The sequence below is a fragment of the Cryptotermes secundus genome, unplaced genomic scaffold (assembly GCF_002891405.2).
Source record: "Cryptotermes secundus unplaced genomic scaffold, Csec_1.0 scaffold212, whole genome shotgun sequence".
Lineage (NCBI taxonomy): Eukaryota > Metazoa > Arthropoda > Insecta > Blattodea > Kalotermitidae > Cryptotermes > Cryptotermes secundus.
In genome coordinates, this window is record NW_019721006.1 from 574,212 (window position 1) to 597,902 (window position 23,691).

At 36.5% G+C, this 23,691-nt stretch overlaps 1 protein-coding gene and 1 long non-coding RNA gene across 2 annotated transcripts in view; one reads left to right on the forward strand and one right to left on the reverse strand.

Moving 5' to 3' along the window:
- Positions 1-6,425, reverse strand: part of LOC117283131 — a 27,985-nt gene extending 21,560 nt beyond the window's left edge. The window contains exon 1 of the long non-coding RNA XR_004514151.1: positions 6,340-6,425. This is a non-coding gene — a long non-coding RNA (uncharacterized LOC117283131). The remainder of the gene's footprint in view (positions 1-6,339) is intronic.
- Positions 6,426-6,847: 422 nt separating this feature from the next.
- The window catches only part of LOC111874836 (structural maintenance of chromosomes protein 3), a 126,707-nt gene continuing 109,863 nt past the window's right edge, over positions 6,848-23,691 (forward strand). Inside the window, exons 1-7 of the mRNA XM_023870673.2 lie at positions 6,848-7,274; positions 7,359-7,434; positions 9,892-9,930; positions 13,166-13,305; positions 16,384-16,542; positions 19,432-19,543; positions 22,002-22,183. Of these exons, the coding sequence (XP_023726441.1) occupies positions 7,260-7,274; positions 7,359-7,434; positions 9,892-9,930; positions 13,166-13,305; positions 16,384-16,542; positions 19,432-19,543; positions 22,002-22,183 (723 nt within the window). The 5' untranslated portion in view covers positions 6,848-7,259. The remainder of the gene's footprint in view (positions 7,275-7,358; positions 7,435-9,891; positions 9,931-13,165; positions 13,306-16,383; positions 16,543-19,431; positions 19,544-22,001; positions 22,184-23,691) is intronic.

A 23,691-nucleotide genomic window follows, 5' to 3' on the forward strand; every position in this document is an offset into this window, starting at 1 on the left:
AAAAAAAAAAAGAAGAAGAAGAAGGCAAAGACAGTGCCATCAGCTGCGAAGGTGATGGGCACAGTCTTCTGGGATGCAGAGGGGTTTATTCTGGCCGAATTCCCGGAACCTGGGCGAACCATCAGTACTGCTCGTTATGTTCAGACGCTGCACAAGCTCAATCGTGCATTGCGCGATAAACGTCCGGGACAAAACATCATCATCCTGCATGACAATGCATGCCCCCACGCCGCTCGCCTCACGTTGGAAGCAATTGCAAAGATGGGGTGGGAAGTTCTTCCACACCCCTCCTATAGCCCTGATCTGGCACCCTCCGACTACCACCTTTTCGGATTTGTGAAGGATCAGCTACATGGACAACATCTTCGGATGGCTGGAATGGAATTTTACAGAAGGGGAATTTTCAAACTCCCAGAACGCTGGGAGAAATGTGTACAAAGAAGTGGTGATTATGTGGAAAAATAAAGAAAGGTCTGTAGATTGAGGTGGTGTATTTGGTTTGTCAATAATAAAGCATGTTACTTTACAAAAAATTGTTGCTCATGACTTTCAGTACGACACTGTCCATCATCATAGATATATGTAAATTATACTAGTGTAAGAAGGTGGATCTGCTTCTGTCACCAGGGGTAAATGGAAAGAATTATACTCAGATTTGAGATTCTCACAGTGGTGCCTATGAAGAGTTCTGTCATCTGGCATGTAACAGACTATGCAGAATTATATCCCAGAAGATATAACTTCAGAATACTAATCAGTTTGGCCCCTTAGAAAGATCCAGTCTTGATATGTTGGGATTTTGGACTTTATCCATCGTCCTGGTTTTTAAGATAACAAATAAAAACACGACGTTTCGGAAACTGGATCTGTTTCCGTCCTCAGGTGAAGGAAAACACCTATTCAGTTGGGTCCCTTAGAAAGAGCTAGCCTCAGTCACTGGACAAACCAATGTCACAAAACATGAAGATAAAGTCCAAAATCCCAACATATCAGTGTGTTATACACCATCGTCAGAATCCTATAGTAACTACTAGATCCAGTCTTGATCAGAAGGTGTCTCTAATGTACCCAACTAAGGAAGATCCTCTCCCCATTTACACATAATGATGGAAGCAGTTGCAGCTTCTGCAATGTAGTATAATTTAAATATTCATAAAATGATGTGTGGTATCCGACATAATATGTAGAATGTTGTATTTTAGCGTCCTGTTGCACTGATTTTCATGCATGATATGTATACAGTTGCCGTGTTGTAGTGCACTCAATTTCACCTGTTACTTCACGACATGTTTCGGCGACATAGTACCATCATCAGGTGCGCTAATTACGCTAATCTATTTCATTGCTTGCCTTTATAAAATTATTTAAAAAGTGCATATTTGTCAACTATAATAAATTTACACACACTAAAACTTGTTAAGATTATTCATCTTATGTGTCATAATTAAACTTGCGTGTGGTTCTTCCACTATGGGGGTCGTTTTTCTTATATTCTGTGTAAACCGTGTCTTGTGATGTGTGTTCCCTTCTTAGCTGCGAGTGTTGTAATCTAAGCTAAGAAGGGAACACACATCACAAGACACGGTTTACACAGAATATAAGAAGAACGACCCCCATGGTGGAAGAACCACACGCAAGTTTTAATTATGACACATAAGATGAATAATCCTAACAAGTTTTAGTGTGTGTAAATTTATTATAGTTGACAAATATGCACTTTTTAAATAATTTTATAAATGCAAGCAATGAAATAAATTAGTGTAATTAGGGCATCTGATGATGACACATGTTGCCGAAACATGTCATGAAGTAACAGGTGAAATTGAGTGCACTACAAGACGGCAACTGTATACATATCATGGATAATACGTAGAAGTATATAATTTGTCCTTTGTGAAGGTTGTGAAACAGTGGCTAAAGGACATGGCTGGAATTTTACCATAAAGGCTCTTGTTGCCAAGATGACTTAGGCAGTTGATTTTGACACTGACAGAAATAGGTGTATGTCTTAATTAATGTACATACTCGTACAATTTACCCTTCTTGTATTGTGGATCCAGGTCTTGATCTTGATCCCCATTTTGAATATGTATGTTTTATATCATACAAATTTACGTATGTATAATGTTTTATTTACAGTATAAGACTATTGCAATACTCGTGTTCCTTGCTGTAGTATTCACAGTCCATAGTCCATTGTGCATAGGATGTATGTTTCCAGTTTTTCTAACCCCAGTAGTATTTTATGAAAATAGCAGAATTTAATGACCACACATTTTACATGATTGGCCACTGATGGTTGGAAAATATGCTGAGCTGTTGGATAAGGTAAGTATTTTAGTCATTTCATAAATACTGTCTACATAACACGAATTCGAAAATTTGATAAGTGTGCTATTTGAAAGTTCCCGAACTGTTATTGTAACTGCCTCATTGGAAGAAGATGAGTGGGGAGGCGAAGGTCACACTTCCGCAAGCCTATTGCATCAGCCTGCCACATGACAGCGCGCTGTGAAAACGCGTTGTTTTTACAAGAGTGTTTTTAGACTTCGTGTTTCGTTTTGCCTGCGATGGATGGCAAAAATCGAGCAACGTATCTGCATTTATTTGCGTGAAGCTCGGTAAATCCGCTACCGAAACCATTGAAATGTTTCGTGAGACTTTTGGAGAACATTCTTTAAGCCGGAAGTCAGTTTTAGAATGGTATTCACGTTTCAAGGCCGGTCGAGTGTCAGGTGAAGATAACGAAAATTCAGGGCGACGAAGCCCCAGCAAAACTATAGAAAATGTTCAAAAAATCGATAACTCATCCACGAAGACCGTCGCCGAGCAATCCATGAGCTCGCAGAGACCTTTGGGATCAGTTATGGTGTTTGCCAGGAGATCATAACAGAAAATTTGAAAATGCGTGCTTTGGTGTGAAGTTTGTTCCCCGACTCGTGACAAATGATCAAAAGCAGCTGCACGTAAACGTGTCTTAAGCTAGGAGAGAAAGCCAACGAAGACCCAACTTTTATTTCTAGGATCATGACGGGTGATGAAAGTTATATTTACGGTTATAATCCAGAAACAAAGCAGCAATCGTCGCAATGAACGAGCAGGAAGGTGCGGCAGGTCCGGAGTTCAACAAAGAGCATGCTGATTGTTATTTTTTTTCAACATGAATGGGATTGTTCATCGTGAATTTATTTCTCCTAACACTAAGGTCAACTCTGACTTTTGCTATGACGTTTTGAAACGCTTGTGAGAACGTGTGTCGAGAAAGACCGCAACTTTGACGCAAAGACGACTGACTCCATCATGACACGTCCCTTAAAACCTATAGTTATCGGTCCCCATCCTCCCTACGCGCCGGACTTAGTCCCCTGTGATTTCGCTTTGTTTCCCAAATTGAAAATGAAACTGAAGGGACGACGTTTTGACAGTGTCTGACATCCAAAGGGAATCGCAAGCCGTACTCTACATCATTAAGAAAAATGATTTCCATGGTGCCTTTGAAGAGTGAAAAAATATGAGATCACTGTATACGTTCCTAATGTGACTATTTTGAATGAGATGGCAGCCGGAATTGAGTAAATTAAGCCGTTGCTTTTTTTTTTAACAAGTCCGGGAACTTTCCAACATTGTGATCTTCAACACATATAGAAGACATATTCGTACGTGTTTAGAGTTTATAAGGTTGGTAAAGTTGAATGAAAAGTCTGTTTCCATCAGATACAGTTGTATGTATCCTCATAACTTTGTTCACGACTTACGTTTAAAAGCTATATAAAACAATTTTCAGTTACATTAATGTATTATAAATTACATACAGCAAGCAGTAACACTGACATTTCCACATATTATCGATTACAGTAGTATCATAGAACTCATGAATATGAGGCACACTCTTGTTAAAAAGATAAATACTGGTTTTAATAATATATCAAAGCAATAAAATAATTACTGAACTATGACGAACCTTATGAATCTGAAATATGCTCATGTTTACAAGTTTAATGTTGAATGGAATGATGTAACAGAAATAACGAAATGTAATGAATCTTATGAATCAAACACACGGACGTTTACAAGTTTAATATTGAATAGAATAGTGTAACCAATGTAAAAAATAATGAAATAATATAAAGAACTCTGTTTATCAGACATATACTATGTTTGTAAGTTTCATGTTGAATGAAATAATGTAATAAAAATAATTAAATAACGGAACACATGGTGGAGCATTCTGTAGAGTTAATAGTACAGGATATCCCAACTTTTCCTGCCCATACCAAAGCCCTGTAAGAGTGGAATACGTTGCCTCAAAAGCTGTAAATGTCTCTTCATAAGTAAACATTAGACATTGTGAAGGTATTAAATTTTGTGGTTATGTCTAAGACAGTTAGTGTAGACATAGGCCAAGTTTTCTTGCTTGGGTTATAAAATTACAATATTTTACTATGACACTAACAACAAAAGAATTTTAGGACTTGAAATATGTAATATATTAAGTATGATTTTTTAAGATTGGATACTTAGATTGAAACGCCAGACGGCTGGCCGGAAGGCGAGGAGACAGAACCGCGGCTGACTCTTCGCATTCCTTGTCAGTCGATTGAATTGTATTTAGAAAATATTGTTTACGCATCAGCGGAAAGACCCGGTCAGGTTTCACTTCGCGCGACAGGAAATGTCCAGCAGGTTGCCGACCTAAGGGATTTCGCGCGACAGGAAATGTCCAGCAGGTTGCCGACCTAAGGGATTTCGCGCGAGCAGCCTTTCGCGACTCGGAAAAAAAAAGTTAATTTTGGGACTGGGGAAAAAGGCCGTTTCTGGCATTCTGTTTCTAGCAGTTGCGACGAACGGACGGACTAGAGCAAAGTGTGCCTGTGGGAAAACTTTGGGATAGCGCCATTGTTCTTCATGTTCAGCACGAGTGAGTGCTTGCCCGTAGTTGGGTCACTGATTGCTTGTTAGAACTTCTGGTTCAATGGTGGTTGAGAAGGAAATAAAAGGTGTTGGTTTGTGCCATTTAGGTTTAGCATATTATGGATAGTTAAATGGTAGGAAGTGTAAAACAGGGGTGTAATCGAAGGTTGTGTATGAGGGGATAGGTTGTTTGTTGTAATAGTGCTTTATTTCATTATATATTACTTTATTGTTGTTGGTTTGAGTACTCGAGTTTTTGTGGATCCCCTTATGTAAGCAGGTTTTCCACCGCAGAGGTTAGAGATATCCACGGACGTCCGATAGGGGGTGAGTACCCTATAAGGGCACAACAACGGTACACTGCAGGGCTAAAACCTTTAGAAAAGTGCAGGGATAGTTTTACACAACTTAAGATTTTAACAGTATATTCGTTGTACAAACAACAAATCGTCTTATATGTAACTAATAAGTGTAACTGCACGGTAAAAAAACAAGTACACAAACACAATACATGAAACAACAATGACTACCATAAATGGGTGCATAACTTAGAACTTTATAACAGTAAATCTTCGGTTGCTGGTTGTATCTTTTATAATAAATTACCTAATAATATAAAACAACTTGAAAATAAAAACCAGTTTATAAGGGAACTGAAGAATTTACTCATTAATGGGTGTTACTACTCAACTGAAGACTATACTCGTATGAATGATAAATTTTTAAATACAGGATAATGATACATGCTAGGTGTAAACAATTATTACGTATTTTGTTATTTTATTGGTTAAGAATTTATTGTATTTTTGCTAATTTTATAATTTGTATCATGTGACATGTCCTACATCAATGTAATCTGATCTATAGGATGAATAAACATGAATGCATGAATAATTAGTTAAGCACAGGAACAACTTTGGGGGCACGCGGTAGCGTAGTTGGTTGAGGGGCTATGCTACAAACCGGAAGGTCACCTGATTTTTTTCAATTAACCGAATCCTTCCAGCCGCTCTATGGCCCTGGGGTACTCTCAGCCTCTTAACAGAAATGAGTACCAGGAATTAATTAAATAATTTTCCTGGGGAGTAAAGCGCGGCCGGCGCGTAAGGCTGGCAACCTTACCGCCATCTTTGAGCTGATTGTCTAGATAATGTGGAACCTTCAACGTCTCACAACCATGTGGGCCTTCACGGCCTGGTACAGGGATAACTTTACTTTACCTTTACTTACTTATCCTACATAAGATTTAAATAATGTTTATGAAATCGCATCACTGCCGCATGAATTGTTTCCTTCTCAGAATTCTGCGCATGCCGTGTAGTAGGCCAAAAATTTAAATATAAAAAAAGCACGTTTAACTTGGAGATGTAACTTCGTGAGTAAATGTCTTCGGTTTTACAATGATATCAAGTCAAACTTAAAACTTACCATCCAGCAAAGACTAAGCAGTACCTTGTACATTAATTTTTGTTACTTCCAAGCGTCACTACACGTACTCGTATACGTATGACATGTACGACAGCTGTATATTGTTAGGGTCCCTGTCAGTGGTTCATGTAAATATGATAGGTGTACTGTGAGTGGAACAGTTGAGTGATCAATATTAACGCTGTTCATAGATGGCAGTAGACATTAACGCAGATGGCGTTTGCACATGTATTCCATAAACACGTTTCCGGATGGGGAGGCAAGGCGGGCAAGGCGATTATGGTAGTTTGGCATGAGGTTGAACCTTCGAGAGACGAAAATGGTGTTAAGATAATGTTATTTAAAACATTCATAGCTTCATATAATTATTGCAGTCCGACTGGAATATATGTTGTATGAGAAGAATTAGTTTGTTTTGCAGAAAGATTTTCAGCAGATTGTATTTACTATTTGTCAGCTTGGGTAATTTTCTGGAGTGTTAATGTTCTTCATACATCTCTTATTCTGCCACGACTTAACTTTCGTATTTTCAAATTCTGCTGTTCTATTTATTTATTTTAAAATATATAGTGGATACTTCTAAAATATAGACAGAATTTTCAAGACAACCCAGCTTCACGAATATCACATTGTCTATTTTTTTCTTTGACGTGTGTCATCTCAACTTGGATTTGTTGCATTCATGAATAATGCTGGTTCATGCAGCACGCTGAATTCTGTACTGACACCAATTTGGCCAGTGTTAATGCGCGTGTATTGAACGCATGTTCTGTGTTGGAAGTCCTGTATGTCCTGTAAGTGGCCTACAGGTTCAGTGAAGGTGCTTTCAGTTATAGAGGAGTTCGCAAATAATAAGTACCGGTGTTTTTTTTTTTACCGTTCAGAACTTGTAATATATATTGCAGAAAAATTCTGAAAAGATGTTCATAAAACAAGTAAGTCCTCCCCATAAAAGCTTGACACATTTTATTTTCAAATTAGTAACTTATCAGTGCACAGTCCTTCCTTTCATTTTGCAGGTGATAATTGAAGGCTTTAAAAGTTACAAGGAGAGAACTGTACTGGAACCATTTCATCCTAACCTGAATGTTATAGGTAAGGATCATGAAATTCTTGCATAAGATTTAGTCGGATGGGGTATACACAATGTAGTATGTGATTTTGTTTTCAGTGATATCCTTGTGTTGGTCCTGAGAGGTTAGAGTGTCTTAATGACCTTTTATGCATAAACAATGACTTGGGTTACAACCCTGCCAGTGATTATTTCCTATTGCTCTCTTGTACATATTTATTTTCCCCACTTTGTCACTTTTATGAACATCGTGCAGCTATAGCAAGGTGTCTGCAGAATATATGCCAGGTGTAGTAATGCAACCTAAATCAACATGACAAATCTATCTTATGACATTTTAACCAAATGCATTTAAACAGACCTCTTGTAACCCAAATCCTGAAACACTTTTCATTATTTTCCTCAGTTACCTGCATATCCTGGGATAGTACTGCAAAATATGTCAGGACCATTTTCTTTCACATTTTTCCAGTTCATGCTCTAGTCCTCTTAATCAAATCCATTAAATAAAACAAATCAGGCTGAAGGTAATTAATGGAAAATGGAAATCTTAAGCAGCATTAAAATTTGCTATTTCCTTTCCCTTGATTAGAAACTTACACTGTATCAGTTTATTTTACTTCCCCTACTCTCACCAAACTCGCAGTGTTCAATTTTAATTTTTGTAAGTTTGTATTGAATCCCATAAGGCCAAGAATGTTGGAGTTATATCTCCACTCCCTCATATATCTTGATGGCATGGTGCTTTATTAAGCACAGGGACAGCTTTACTGTGCCTTGTATTCACTCCCAGAGGCATGAGATGTATCATGAGCCAGTTGATGGCTGCATCTGGACCCTTGCTTCTTCATCTATCTTTCCTATGTCATTTATGTAAACACTGCCTCCCCATACCCTCCTACTCTTTAATGAGACCCTTCTAGACTTAGCACTGAGATGCCGCCCCCCCAGAATAACCTTCTGCTTTATTCCTTCTCTGTTTCAGACCTTTGTCATACTAGGATCACTCTCTTTAACGAACAACAGTAGTCACGTCTAGTATTCATTCATATTCATATTCATATTTATTTGCATTCATACTGTTACAGCTGCAACACTTGAACAAGTCAACTCACTAAATACATCATTGTTAAAAGCTCTAAAATCCTAGAATGTATTAGACTAAAAATAAAACTGTACTTGCCTTACAACATCACTAAAAATTTTAAAAATATAACAATAACTACTACAATTCCCTTTTCTTCTCTTTTTTTGTTAATTAAAAAAAACCTTGCTATGCTTTCTCATGTCCCTGTTGAAGAAACTCATTCAATGTATAGAAAGGACGATCAAATAAAAATAATTGTAATTTATGTTTAAATTTGTTACATCCCTTTGACTTTTTAACTTCCAAAGGAAGTATATTATATAATTTAATGCCCACATTAATAACACTTTTCTTAAAAACTGATGTGTTACATTGTTGTACATGAAGATCATCTTTCCTCCTAGTATTATACTCATATAAATCAGTATTTCTCATAGTGTATATATTATATCTCTTAAAATAACACAACACCTCTATGATGTACAAGGACGTAATAGTTAAAATCTTCAATTCTTTAAATAAAGGTCTGCATGACACTCTGTTATTTACACCTTTCATGAAACGAAGCATCCTTTTTTGTATTTTAAAGACTTTAATACTTTCATTTTCTCCTCCCCAAAAAATCAACCCATAACTTACCAACGATTGAAATTTGGCAAAGTATATATTCCTGAGTATATGTAAACTTACCTCATCTTTCAAAGATTTAATAATATAACATACCTTATTCAATTTTGAACACAAGGACTGAATATGTACACTCCATTTGAGATTTTGAGTTATATTAATACCTAAAAATCTAAACTGAGATGTATACTTAATTTTTATGTTATTAAAAATAATATAATGTAATGTAATGTGGTAGCAAGCACATAGGAAATCTCTTATAATTTGGACTGTTATAAGATGCTTAAATCAACACTTTGATAAGCATGCATCATCATAAGAGCACACACATGCAGTATCCCTTGTCCTTTCCCCATTGATCTGTAACAAAACTTATTGCTTGGCCTGGCGATACAAAACAGATCTATCCAATAGGTCCCACAGATAAAGTACCCTTTCCTTCTGCCTGAAGATAGGAACAAATCCAGCTTCCAGAATGTTATTTATCTTTTGAATCCATACAGTGGCCAACAAGCAAATTAAATTCTACCATGATGAATGTAATTTCTGATTAAAAAGCTTTATTAGAAATGCAATAAAGGAACAATATAATTTATGTGAAGAAGTGTAAAATGTTAATAATGCCCTGGAGAGCTAGTGTACTCCAAAATAGAGTACATTTTTTCACTCCTGGCTTTTGTTGCAATGAATTTTAGTCATTTAACAAAACAAACTCTAGCATTTTGTAATTATTATTATTGCTATTGATTCTGGCTTTTTATTGCAGTTGGTGGAAATGGTTCTGGTAAAAGCAATATTCTGTATGGTAAGTGTTTCTTACTGCATTATTATCTCTTAAAATATGGTTGTTTCATTATGGGAATGTGAACTGTGAGGGTGACTGGCATCGTTACGAGCCGAGTTGGGTGTCTAGCATGTTAATGCTCAAGTATAGTAAGCAACTGGGAGCTCCCTCAAGGACATTCACATAGGTGGGTTGTTTATTGCCCTGGAAATTGAAATGTAAACACACTAAGAGAGCACTGTGTACTGTGTTGTGAGTCACAGGTCAGTGTGACATAGGCTGTTCTCATCTCATATTTCATATCCAGGAAATTGATGTAATACTGCATTAGTATTAGTATTAGTATTTATTCATTATTCCGGACATCCACAAGATGGATACAGAACTTGTCCTCACTTAGTACATACATACAGACCAGATGGAACATTACAACAGTATGAAATATGAATAGTTAATACCTTAGATTAAATAAATAAAAAGTCAAAACATGTCATTTGAGAACAGTCATATTAAATAAGAAATCCACGATAAACAAATAATTATGAGTTACAAATAGTAAAAAAATCCCTCAGATTACAGAAAATAAGATTAATTGGTAATGCACAGGTAGAACTCATAATAATAACAAAACAGACATTATAGAATGAGTTTACAATGAACAGAAAATCATAAATTACAAATATAATACACAAGTGAGCCATAAAATTTACCATCAGATATGTTTATTACAACTGCTCTCATTATTGATCAAAATACTCTTCTAATGAGTAGAATGAATTCGTGTATAAAAACTTTTTAAAGTGGTTTTGAATTTAATTATGTTACCATTAACATTCTTAATATGAGAGGGTAATTGGTTAAAGATTTTTATCCCCGAATAATAAGCTCCTTTTTGATAAATGGATAAGTTTGCCTGTGGAATATATAAATTATTACTTCGCCTAATTTCTAGGTTGTGACTTTTAATGCTTGTTATAAAAAGGTCTTTATGTTGAACTACAAACATCAGTAAGGACAATAAATATTGAGTTGTTAGAGGCAAAATATGTAGTTTCTTAAATAAGTAGAGGTCCCAGAACACTCCCCTACAGGACTCCATGATTAATTTTGTTTCAACTTGAAACTTTATTGTCACTGTCATTAGGAATCAGTGTTCTTAGATATCTATTATCCAGGTAATTGATACAATGCAAGATTCCTACCATTTCATAAAATTTCAATTTAGATAACAAAATCCCATGATCAACACAATCAAATGCTTTCTCCAAGTCACAGAAGATCCCTCCCACTAATAGTTTGCTGTTCATCGAATTTAGAATCTCAGTTGTTACTTTATAGATTGCATCATCTGTCTTTAATCCTGTTCTGAAGTCATATTGTTCCTTTATACTTAGTAAGATGTATTAGAATCCTTGTCTGCATAACTATTTCAAATATCTCAGAGAATGATGTTAAGAGTGATACAGGTCTATAATTAGACGTATCACATCTGTCACCATTCTTATGTAGTGGTTTTATGATTGCATATTTTAATCTATCCAGGAATACACCCTGAAATAGCATTTTATTGCATATATAATTTAGTGGAGAACATATGACAGGGGCACTTAGTTTCAAAATTTTTGTAGATATTTCATCATAACTATATGAGTTTTTGTTTTAAGAGATTTTATAATTTGTTCTATTTCTTTTATTGTAGTATATTTACATTCAATATTAGGGAAAGGGTTGTCAAACGCTTGATTGATGAAATGAATATGATTGTCCACATCATTATTATTAATGTGCCTATGAGTATTTCTAATTTGTCTTCTGCTGTTCAGATGTGGTTCGCAGTGAGACAGAACTGTATCTTTCTGTATGTGAGAGCCACCAGCATAATATTCAGAAAGTCCAGGTTTGAGTCAACTGCTGCCACTAATATTTATTATTCATAATTCGTAATATGGAAAGTAATAACAAAATTAAAGATTTGAGGTTTTCACTGAATTGAATGTTCATGCTTGGTTATGTCACCCTGTTGGCTGGTAGAAGGATATGAATATTTGGAAGGAACAAATTACCTTCATCTTCAAGGCAGAAGATGGAGGCTTCAAAACAGTAGCCTCCTATGAGACTGCATGCCATCATAACCCAGAAGACCATAATATCAGCATAATCACAACTAATCATCTTAAGACAGGAATAGAGGGAACTCCAGAAATGTAATATGTAAGGTGTATCTCACTCTGTAGACATTGCCTAATGTAATATTGATGTAATGAATCAATCATTGTTGCAGACCTTTAGAGAATCATGTATCTTTCTCAGTGAATGTCCAGGCAATCCCAAACTTGGCATCAGCCAAGTCCTGGAGTGAGGAAACTGAAATATTTCTAGAAAGTGACAGTGTGATACTCAGAGGGCAAAAGAGAGCTAATATTGGAAAAGGAAATGGAGAAGAGTAAACAGAACTATGGCTTTTACTTATTTTCAACAAGAGTAATGATAATAAGAAAAATAACTACAAGCAGCCATGTCACAATGAAAGGCCTCAGCAGAAGAGTGGAAGGGTGTGAGGACCAGTTGTATATGAATATTTTTTTCTCATCTCCTTATTCATTCAATGGCCTGACAAGATGCAGAGTAGACAGTTTTGGGTGACTAAGTCCAAAAAGGAAGAGCAAGCCACAGAACCTAGGACTTATGCGAACATTGAAATGGCTGATATTCGAGCAAGGACTTAACGGGGTGATTCAATGTCTTTTTCTTTTCTGCTTTATTGATGATGATGTTATTAGCTCAGAGTATATAGCATTGAACGGTAGGATTATCAATGAATAATGAATTGATAATGGTGTAAAAGGAAGGATTGTGACCTAATTTGAAGGACTGTGGAAAAAATAGTTGATATGTTCGTTCTTTTTCTTTTATTTCATGTTTGAATCCATGATCTCTCAAATGAGTAGGAATCATGACTGTGTGACCACAATATTTGGTCAGAGATTACTTTTGAAGGCTCCTTCCATCCTTCATTCATTCATTCATTCCCATTCAACACAGAGGAAACTTGTTATACATTTACTGAACTACAGTGTTTGTGGATGTGTGTGTACCCATGTGTATTTGTACATGTGTGAATATAGTTTTTCTCCAGGATGTATTTGTTTCCATGATACAGTTAATTTCTTGTAACGAAGCAGTTCATAAATGAAGGTACTGTTGCAGTTTCATGTCAGTCTTATATTATGAATTTTTTTCTGTTTCCTCTTTGCAGCAATACAGTTTGTGCTGAGTGATGAGTTCTCACATTTGAAAAAAGATGTACGGCAGAATCTATTGTTTTATGGTTCAGCACCCCGTGTTGTTGTTGCTTCAGTAGAGATCATCTTTGACAACACAGACAAACAGTTGCCGGTAAGACAAATTTTAATTATGGCTTAAAGTTGAGCAACCTTTGTTTATTTATAGTTGGTACTGTGAGTGATAGTTTTGGTATTTACAATTTGGCCGCAATTTAATGATTTCCCTAATCAGTGCTGAGTGCTGCCTCCCTCAAAACAGCATTGAATGGCATTCATGCCTGAACTTACTGCCTCAAAGTACGAGCAGAATTTTCCATCGGTCACATGTTGCCAGTTTTATGTCTTCTTTACACTGCAAGCTTGTGACTGTACTCTTATGATATCTGAAGTTGAAATGAAAACCTGACAAACTGCTCCTTTTTTCTGCCCAAGTTGGGCTTGCTATGTTATATGCAGACAGTATTAGAGAGCATTAAATCATGGCTTCAGTATGAGAATATTGTAGTAAAAAATATTCGTTAACAATATAGTAGAATAAAGTAATAATACTTTTCTTTTAGCATTATAAAATCAGAATTCATCTTGTGCTAGGCAAATAAGTCTCTTTCATAGTATACATTTCTTTCACATGAATTTCAGTATCTGTTTTATGCACGAGTGCATGCCATTTAGGTGGTGTTACATTTTGATGATGTTTATGAATAAACATAATTGTCAGCGGTTTTATGTCTTTCTTAGCACAAATTGCAAGTGAATAATAATAAAGATTGTTTACATCATATAAACTTGACTTTATGGTCCCATAATATATCATGCAAGTCATTCTTCCTCAATGCTTTACGTGGTTTTTTTGCCCACTTACCACCCACAATATGTATACTTCTCTTCCAACACACTGTTAATAGGGTCAGCTTTATACACACCCATAACCAAGAGGCAAGAGAGTTTGACTGATAGGTATTGCTAATTCATTTTCATAACTTATAACAGTTCACAGAGATGCAAGGTTCCAGCTGTAATTATATAATGGTTTTGAAAGCTGTTGTGTCCCTAAGTATTGTTTAGAACATTTTATGCTGATGATTATGTATAAACTCTTATATACAAAATGCTGTGGCATATAGACTTGTTGTTAGGCACTGACCACAAAAGAAACAAGATTACGTTCGTTGCTAGGCAGCGGCCCACCCACAACAATGGAAGTACTGTTGGAAGCAGTGTTTTCTAGGTGGTCCGCTCTGAAGCTGTGTCATGTGACCGACCAAGTTCAGTTCAGTTGGTGCAGTGCAGTAAAGCGAGTGGGTTGGTGAGTGAGTGAGTGAGTGAGTGAATTAGATGACTGCTGCAGTTCAGTCCTTGTGAGCTGTTGCAGTTAGAAGCTGGTAGCTGAGGCACGGGGACACTCTAGGAACCCAAAGGAAGGAGAATGTCCACCATTGAAAGCCATTACCAGGCAATGACTGGTGAAGACACAGCAGACTGAGAAGACTTAGTACATGCTGTAGTGAACTGCAAAGTTACTGAATTAGTGATAGCACTATAGTGACTTGTAGTTACCATCTATAAGTGGTCACTAAATCTAATTACCAATCCATACTCCATCTGTAGTCACTCATACACATGATAGTACAAATGATATTCCATTTTCCACTCATATTTCAACCACTACCAATTATCTCATGCAGTATCACAAAATTTCACTGAATTGCAATGCATGTTTACCCTCATAAAGGATTCTTTGTGAAAGTTGATATATCCATAATCAGAGGAGACAAAGAATCTGAATATGTGAACTTTACGAGTTTCAAGATTTTCACAACGGTGATTAGTCAGGTGGTGGTCTGCTGGGTTGTAACACCATATAGTCTCATGGACTTATACCAGCATTTCAGAGGAACATGCTCCCTCCATCATCAGTACTGAAATGTGCAGGGCTAGGAATTGGTTTATTTATATAGGCAGATTACAAACAAGGTTGTCGCTCATACCCACAAGAGGGTGTAAGGAAATGGAGCCCAGTCGAGACAGTAGGCATAGTACGTAGGAACGAAACCTTTTCCATAGTTGCGGGATTGTTTTTTCCTGCCTGCTAAATTGCTGCTGGCTCTCACCATCAGTGATTCTTGTTTCTGAGTCCCAACAGACTCATGGCCATATTTTACTGTCTGATGGCTCTGGGAGCCACCACCCTTTGTGAGAGTAAAGAACACTGTGAATGGGTAAAATTTCGGGATGCTTCACTTACAAGGCCACCCAATGGTGACCCATGTTATGGACTGGAACATGTAGTGGAAGGAGGAATAGCATTGTAAAGACTGTACTTTGTATAACCTTTACATGTTACTCTTTTTCCCACTAAATATTTTAATCTGTGGCAAGGGATATTTCAGAATAAAATGCAACAGGATGCCATTATAAGATTTTCCACCTTTTTTCTTTCATGCAATGAATGATAAATAAATTAAAAAGTAAGCATTTATTTCAACGATATATGATAGAAACTCCGTCCCAAGTATAACAATATATTGTAGGTCTTTCATCTTGCTTTCTTCTACACTACATGTTTCGGCCGCAAACGGCCATCATCAGGTGTATACACTCACGTAGCTGTTACACTGCACCCAGTTTAAAATTAAAAACATACAGGTCTTCCCAATTGTTCCCTTCGTCGCTGCTAACAGGATCTACTTCGCTGATATTTGTCTGATTCGTACCTCATCTTTGCCACCCACACACGTCAATTTTGACCTTCATGAACTGGCACTTTTAAAACCTTCAGTTCCAATTTTAAAAATTCTTTTAAAATGTTTTCCCAAATTTTAAATTTAAAATTTAAAATTCTCAGGGTTACTCGCCCACGTCTATAGTGCTGTAGCGGCTACTTCTTGTTTTCAGCACTGTACAGGTGTTATTCTGTGTAGGCTCCCTGTGTGTGTGCCGCTGCTTATCTTTACGAAAGACCTACAATATACTGTTGCACTTAGGACAGAGTTTATATCATATCGTATAGAGTGCAACAGGATGCTTAAATGTAATATTTATTTCAACATTTTTCCCTGTGTGTGTGTGCCGCTGCTTATCTTTACGAAAGACCTACAATATACTGTTGCACTTAGGACAGAGTTTATATCATATCGTATAGAGTGCAACAGGATGCTTAAATGTAATATTTATTTCAACATTTTTTCAGATTTCCTCAGATGTAGTTTCCTTCTGTCGGAGAGTTGGACTTAATCATGATCAATTCTACATCAACAAGAAGGTAACTTCATGTAAGGAAATGGTGGATGTGTTAGTATCAGCTGGATTCTGTTCTTGTAATACATATCACATTGTAAAACAAGGAAAGGTAAGTGAGAAAGTACATTCAAATATATATAGCAAAATTAAAGGGAGTCATATTAATTACCTTTTCAGTACAGAACTTTTGTTAAGTGGTGTTCCCCATTTAAGTTTTTAGTCTTTATAATTCCTTTTGTGTTTATTTCATATATTGGTTTATGGTCATGTTGTATATGTGACACAGAAAACCTAATTGAAAACATCAGGAATAAAATTGCAAGGCAAAATTTCTTTTTAATGATTGCCACTCTTACGGAAATATCACCTGACCTCTTCTTTTCCTTGGTTTGCCCGCCCTTTACTGTACAATTAGTATTTGTGTCAAGTTCCGAGAACTCATTCTGTCATTAGTTAAAGTTAAAGCATCATAATTAGCGTCTAAATACCACTAACACTATGTAAAGCCCACCCACCAAAAAAAAAAAAGAACAGTGTTCTCTTAAACTTCCATACATAATTTACAGGGTGGTGCTTGAAATAGTTATCCATTTACGCTAGTTGTTAAAATGATGCTATGTTAGGGACAAATTTAAAACATTGCCAGTGAATACAGTAGTTCATGGAATTTATCATAGGTGATGGCAGAATGCTGTGTTAATAGTGACACATCTGTAGCAATGTAGTTAGAGAGTGGGAGATTTGCAGTTGATAAGAAAGCAATAGTCATTCTTTTTTATTATTATTTATTGTTGTGGCAGGAACAGAAAGTGACATTTTAACACAAAAATATTTTTATGCATATATTGGTACATGGTGAACTTTTCAAAAGTAAACAGTATGGAGCAGTTAGAGGATGAGGGTTGAATATATTATTGACTTTTTGGACATTGTCCATCATCCTGTTGCAGGTGGAGGAAGAGTCAAGTTTCTGAAACCTTGTAAAAAAAAAGTAAAGTAAAGCTATCCCTGTAACAGGCCGTGAAGGCCCATAGGGTTGTGAGACGTTGAGGGTCCCACATTTTCTAGACAATCAGCTCAAAGATGGAGGTAAGGTTGTCAGCCTTACACGCCGGCCATGCTTTACTCCCCAGGAAAATTATTTAATTAAATCATGGTACTCATTTCTGTTAGAGGCTGAGTCAACCCCAGGTCCATAGTGCGGCTGGGAGAATTAGGTCAATTGAAAAGAACCCAATGACCTCATCTGAAACCTTGTCTTGAACAAAAGTAGGATGATGGATAATATCCTGAAAGTTAATAGTTATACTGATATATCATTGTCATGAACATTTAGATCTTAGTAATGCGGGTTGAATATTGGAGCAAAAATGTCCTCATGGTCCAAGTATCTGTGCTTCAAAAAACAAATAAATTCTGGGGGAGGCAAGGCAGTTGTACATGTGCAGATCAACAAGAACTGTGGTAGAGTTGGGAATTTCACAGAATTTAATTCAGCAAATTTTGTGCACAGGTATGCACACTTCTTACAAGATCGCTTTGAGGCACAAACTTGGCAGATGTGACAAAGAATAGAGGATGCATTTTGCTGTTTGTTTAAGATATGCAGACACTGCATGTTCATGGGATTCTGAAGAAGCAAAATGTTTGATTCTGGGCTAATGAACGTCATGTCAGTTTCATGAGACAGGCCCTTGTAGTGGGGGGAGGGAAGAAGGTGGAGGAAGAAAAAAGTAGAAGGAAGGAGGAAAAATGTGATTTTCTGCATCAAGCCAGGGAATGGACCATTTCATTTTTATGAAATAGACATCTCTGATTACAAAATTGATATCCAGATTAATGGGAAATCAATATACATTTGAAGAAAGTCGTCTTCTGGGTTTTGGCGCCAAAACCCAGAAGACGACTTTCTTCATAGTCATCGCCGTGAAAACCTCAAAACTTACATCAGTATACATTTGTTTGCTGCAATACACTGCAGTCTGAAGGAAAGAGGTGCCTTGATGCCACTTGCACACATTGGCCATGGCAGATGCAGTGTGTGGAATTAAGAGGAATTGTTGGCTGGTGTACATGTTAATCCATCGACTAACATGTGTCAGATACCACGTGAAACAGGCCTCCCACAGAATATAGAGTGCAAGTGTTGCTCTCATGCAGCAAGTTCCTGTATGCAACATGTTGTTATTACTGGTTGTAGGAAATTAAAAAGTATTCCTATGGAGTGGTCTCAAATGGCATAATGGACATCTAGTTTCACAGATGTCTTATCTGACTGTGTGTGTATGTTATGTCATTCTCACCAATAGTTTTTTTCATGTACACAGGTGAACTGTTTGTCCAGAACTCACCTTTTGAAAGATAAAGATATTACTTAATTCACTGTTTTAACAGAGAAATTAAATAAAAGGATAAAGGTATAAAAGGGATAAAGATTATTAAGAAAGGGGTGAATGATGAAAGTGTAAAAGAAATGATTCCTTGTCAAATTTCAGTGGTCTTTTCCACTACAGTAAACTCTTTACTGTGTGCAGATTATTTGCTATGTACATTAACTGCAGGAATATAAAACTGCTTAGATATTGGTCATGGCTTCCAATAATGATTTAAATGATTATTTACAGTATACTGCATATCTTTTCACCCTGTTGCAACTTTCTGTTGTATTATTTTATTGCTATTTGTATGGGCCTGCCACCCCAGAAGGGTTGCTTTCTTCTGTTTGAAACATATTTTTCTCGCTGTTTTGTAACCAGCAGCAAGATCAGTAAGTTATCATTAAAAGATTTTTGTGGTTGAATGCAGCATTTCTGATAAAATCTCAGATTGACTGTTTGGACATGTTTCATATTTTCCTTAATTTAAGAATGGATTTGACAGGGCCTCAACACTAAACTTCATACCACTTATTTAACATTCTGTATTGCCTCTTTAAAAATGTGTAGCAAAACAATTGGGTTTAGAATCTATACACAATAACAAAAAACTTTCTGTGTAGGTAAACCAGTTGGCTACAGCGCCAGATTCATATAGACTCAGTGTGTTGCTTGAGGTGGCAGGAACACAGGTGCATGAAGATGAAATTCAAAAAACAAAATCTGTTTTGGAAGGTGAGTGTGTACAGGGTGTCCCATCATCATACATCATAACTTAAGGAGGTCATTCTGAGTAAAAAATGTCGTACCGATATAAGTTATATTCTCCGTGGTTTCAGAGCTATTGATATGTGAAATGTAGCTTCATTTGGAGAAGATTTTTAGGCGAAAAACATTCTTGTAGGAAAAATGATAAAATTATTACATTGTAAAGTTTTTGTAGCTTAAATTAATTGTTAGAATTGTCTGCTATCAGCTTGGATGCACAGCCTGGTTCATTTTACTCAAGAATGTGTAACCTTATGAAGTTGCACTGTTATTACCATGTCTTGTGCCGTCAGAAATCTGCTTAAGTAGTTCATGTATTGTGTCCGACTTGCATTCATATGCTGCATTTTTCATGTTACTCCATATGTGGTAATCTAAGGGGCTGAGATTCAGTGCATGCAGTGGCCACTTCAGCATACTGCCACGCTGATCCATCAGCCAGGGAACTGTTCTTTCAGGAACCACACAGTGTTCCTTCTGAAATTCCTGGGTGCTCCATTGTGCTGGTAGTACATCTGCAGTTATGTTTGCAAAGGAGCCTTCTCCAAGAGGTTCATTTTGCAAAAATACAGAATAAACACATTCATGCCTGCTATGAACATACACTGCATTTCAAATAACCATAGCTCTGAAGCTCCTGACAATAGGACAAATGTTGGTGTAACATTTTTCACTCGAAATTACGTTATGAAACATCTCCGGAAGTTATAACTGAAGTCACTGGACACCTGTATATAACAGAATATTATCACAGTGACAGAGCTTATCTCATTTTAATGTAACTAACAGAGCAGATTTCACACTTTTATGTGATGAGCGAAGCAGAAGAAGCTTAAAAAATATTATTTTCTTTTACCACAAGTGAGACAATGTAAAGTGCTCCAAATGCGAGGGGGTACCCAAAAGAAACCGAACTTATTTTTTTTTTAACTTATTCAAATTTTAAGCACAGACTTTCAATCCCCTTCAAAGTACTCTCCACTTACGCTAATACACTTGTCTAGTCTTTTATTCCATTTTTCAAAACATTGTCTAAATTCATCTTTTGAGATGCTTGACAGCGCCTCCGTCGTTTTTTCCTTCACCTCAGCAACATCAGCAAAACGCTTTCCTTTCATGTCTCTTTTCCTTTAAGGAAAGAAAAAAAAGTTTTGATCATTTNGATCATCATGATGGAAAAACCAGTCACCCAACTGCCACAAATCTGGCCGCTGAGCTCCAAGTCACTGCTGACAGCTCCACAATTTCTTCAATGGTCTGTTGTCGATCTTGATGATTTCACGAATTTTTTCAACATTTCCATGTGTTCGGGCCGTGGAAGGACGACCAGAACGAGGTTTGTCATCAATTGACATTTCACCATTTTTGAAACGGGAAAACCACTCAAACACTTGAGTTTTCCCCCATAGCATCGTCCTTGTACGCCGTTTTTAACATTTCAAGAGTTTCTGTTCCACTTTTCCTGAGCAAAAAGCAGAATTTCACTGCCGCACGCTGTTCACAAAAATCAGCCATTGCAAAAACGACGATCACACAAAACAGTTGTCACTATAAACTCTGCCGAAACTAGTCCTTACCTTCTGAAGCAACGGTAGTCGGCTTATCGACTCAGGAATGTTAGCTCTATGCGCTCATAGAGGCAAAACGCGGTACTACAAAAGCTCTGCCCACAAAAAAATTAGTTCGGTTTCTTTTGGGTACCCCATCGTATGTATCAGTTTAATTGTACATTTCAACTTTGTATTCATCTGCTCTCATTCCTGGGATTAACATTAGGCTGTACTGGATAGCATATTATTATGGCATCAGTATTCAAAAGGAGTTTCACCTCTTACCCTCACCTTGGCTATACTGGAGTAAAGAAATTAATAAATCTGTGCTTATAGTACCTAGTTCAGCCAGACATGTTCAGAAATATTGAAAATAAGGACCCACCAGTATGTCTGGAATCAGTTTTACACGAAACAGGTGTTTTATTCGAAGAAAGCAGTCTTCTGGGATTTGGCACCGTGTATAAGTGGTCTTAACCGACGTTTCGGAGGAACGTATCGCCTCCATCTTCAGGGTAGAAGAAAAAGTATAAGAAATCTGCAAGCAACAAGACCGTGAGAACGGTAAAAGCTTACCGTTCTCACGGTCTTGTCACTTGCAGATTTCTTATACTTTTTCTTCTACCCTGAAGATGGAGGCGATACGTTCCTCCGAAACGTCGGTTAACACCACTTATGCACGGTGCCAAATCCCAGAAGACTGCTTTCTTCATAGTCACCGCCATGAAAGCCTCAAATCTTACAGGTGTTTTATTCGTTATTGAAAATGTTCCATCAACATGGCTCAATTAAGATAACTTTATTAGTGGTATTCATATAACACTGTGAGACCCACTGTTATTCTGTGTCCTTATGTGATTATTATTTCATTAAAGAGATCAAGCAAAAGCTGGAAAGAGCAAAGAATTTGATGCAAGCCTTGTCAAAGAGGCTTGAAGTATTAGTTCAGGAGAAGAAAGATCTAGAAGCATTCACTAGTCTTGATAAATCACGCCGTGCCCTCGAATATTGCTTGTATGAATCTCAATTGAAGGCTACAATGGAGGAACTTGAGTCTGTAAGTTTACAAATATTTTAATTAACCACATAATGAATGAGAAGAAATTATAGTGAATCCCCAGATTTGTAGTTTCTTTGGGGAGCAGTGAATTGAAAAAATCTTAGGTAAAGGAAAGTTAACATTCAGATTGTTGAGTTGATGTCATTGAAACTGAACAGCAAGTGAGGATAACCTCAAATCAAGGAACATTAAATGGAGATTCTACCTAATTAAATGTCCGTGTATTACATTCTGTCAATAATGCAACACTTATTAAAATATTCACAATTTAACACTTAACACAACATGTTTCGACCATCTTCAGATGTTTCAATGTGCCCAAACTGCTACACTGTTTTGATGCGGATTGCAGTCCACTTAAACTAACATAAATAAGTGCTTAAAATCTATGAAAATCGTTCTTAAAATCCTGTTCCACCACATAAGGGTGTTGTCCACTTGTTTAAAGCTATGTGATATTCAGCAGCTTCTTTTTCTGTTTCATTAGCCTGTTGTTTTGCTACTTCTTCAATCTGTAATATGCCCCTTGCTTGTGTCGTGCTGTCTTCACTAGTATGTAGGTGTATGTATGTTGGTTTTGGATAATGGATTGCCACTCAATACCTTTTGGGCAGTACTGGTATAGTATTCATTAAAGACATTGGCTGTAGCTTTTGGATCTTGTATATTTACTGCATTCTCGCTTATTTCAATATTCTTCGTTGCTTTTTTCTGTTTACCTAGTTCCTCCTTAACTAGGTCCCACATGGCTTTCGATTTATTCCCTGATGCTCTTATTCGCACGTTATTAGTTAATTTTTTGCTTCACTGTTACCTTCGTTGTATATTTTTTTTGTGATGACAATAGTATTCTTTAAATTCTTCTGGCATATTTCCTTCTTTCATTAGACTATTAAGAAACCTGAGTCCATTCCCCGATACCCTTCTTCCTGACGTAACCCATTTATTTTCCTGCTGTTTAGTTTTTACCTGTTTTTTAGGAATAGCTATATCATAATACTGTAAAGTACCTAAAAATTAATTGTATGCCTCATTCACTGAATTTTGCTTAAAAACAAGGTCCCAAGTCTCTTTTTCTAGTAGATAGTTTAGGTATTGTACATTCTGAATTCTTCCTTTAATCTAACTTGCCCCTTTTTATTCTTATACTGCATCTGTATTTGTAGTATCTGTGCTTTATGGTCAGAAAATCCTGTTTCAATCACCTTAAGATTGTATCCCATAAGCCCTTATTCAGTATTATTTGATCTAATGCTGTTTGACTTCTAGGTCATATTCTTGTTGGGACATCAACTATTGCTTGCAAGCCGTATGAATTTAACATTGTCTGTAGTTGTAGATTTACTCTTCTTCCTAGGAAACCTATGTTGAGATCACCTACAATAATGATGCTCTTCCCTTTGTTTATTAAATTACTAATTATTGTGTCTATGGTTTCAATAAATATATTAATATTACTGTTTGGAGTTCTGTATCATCATCATCATCATCATCATCATCACCAC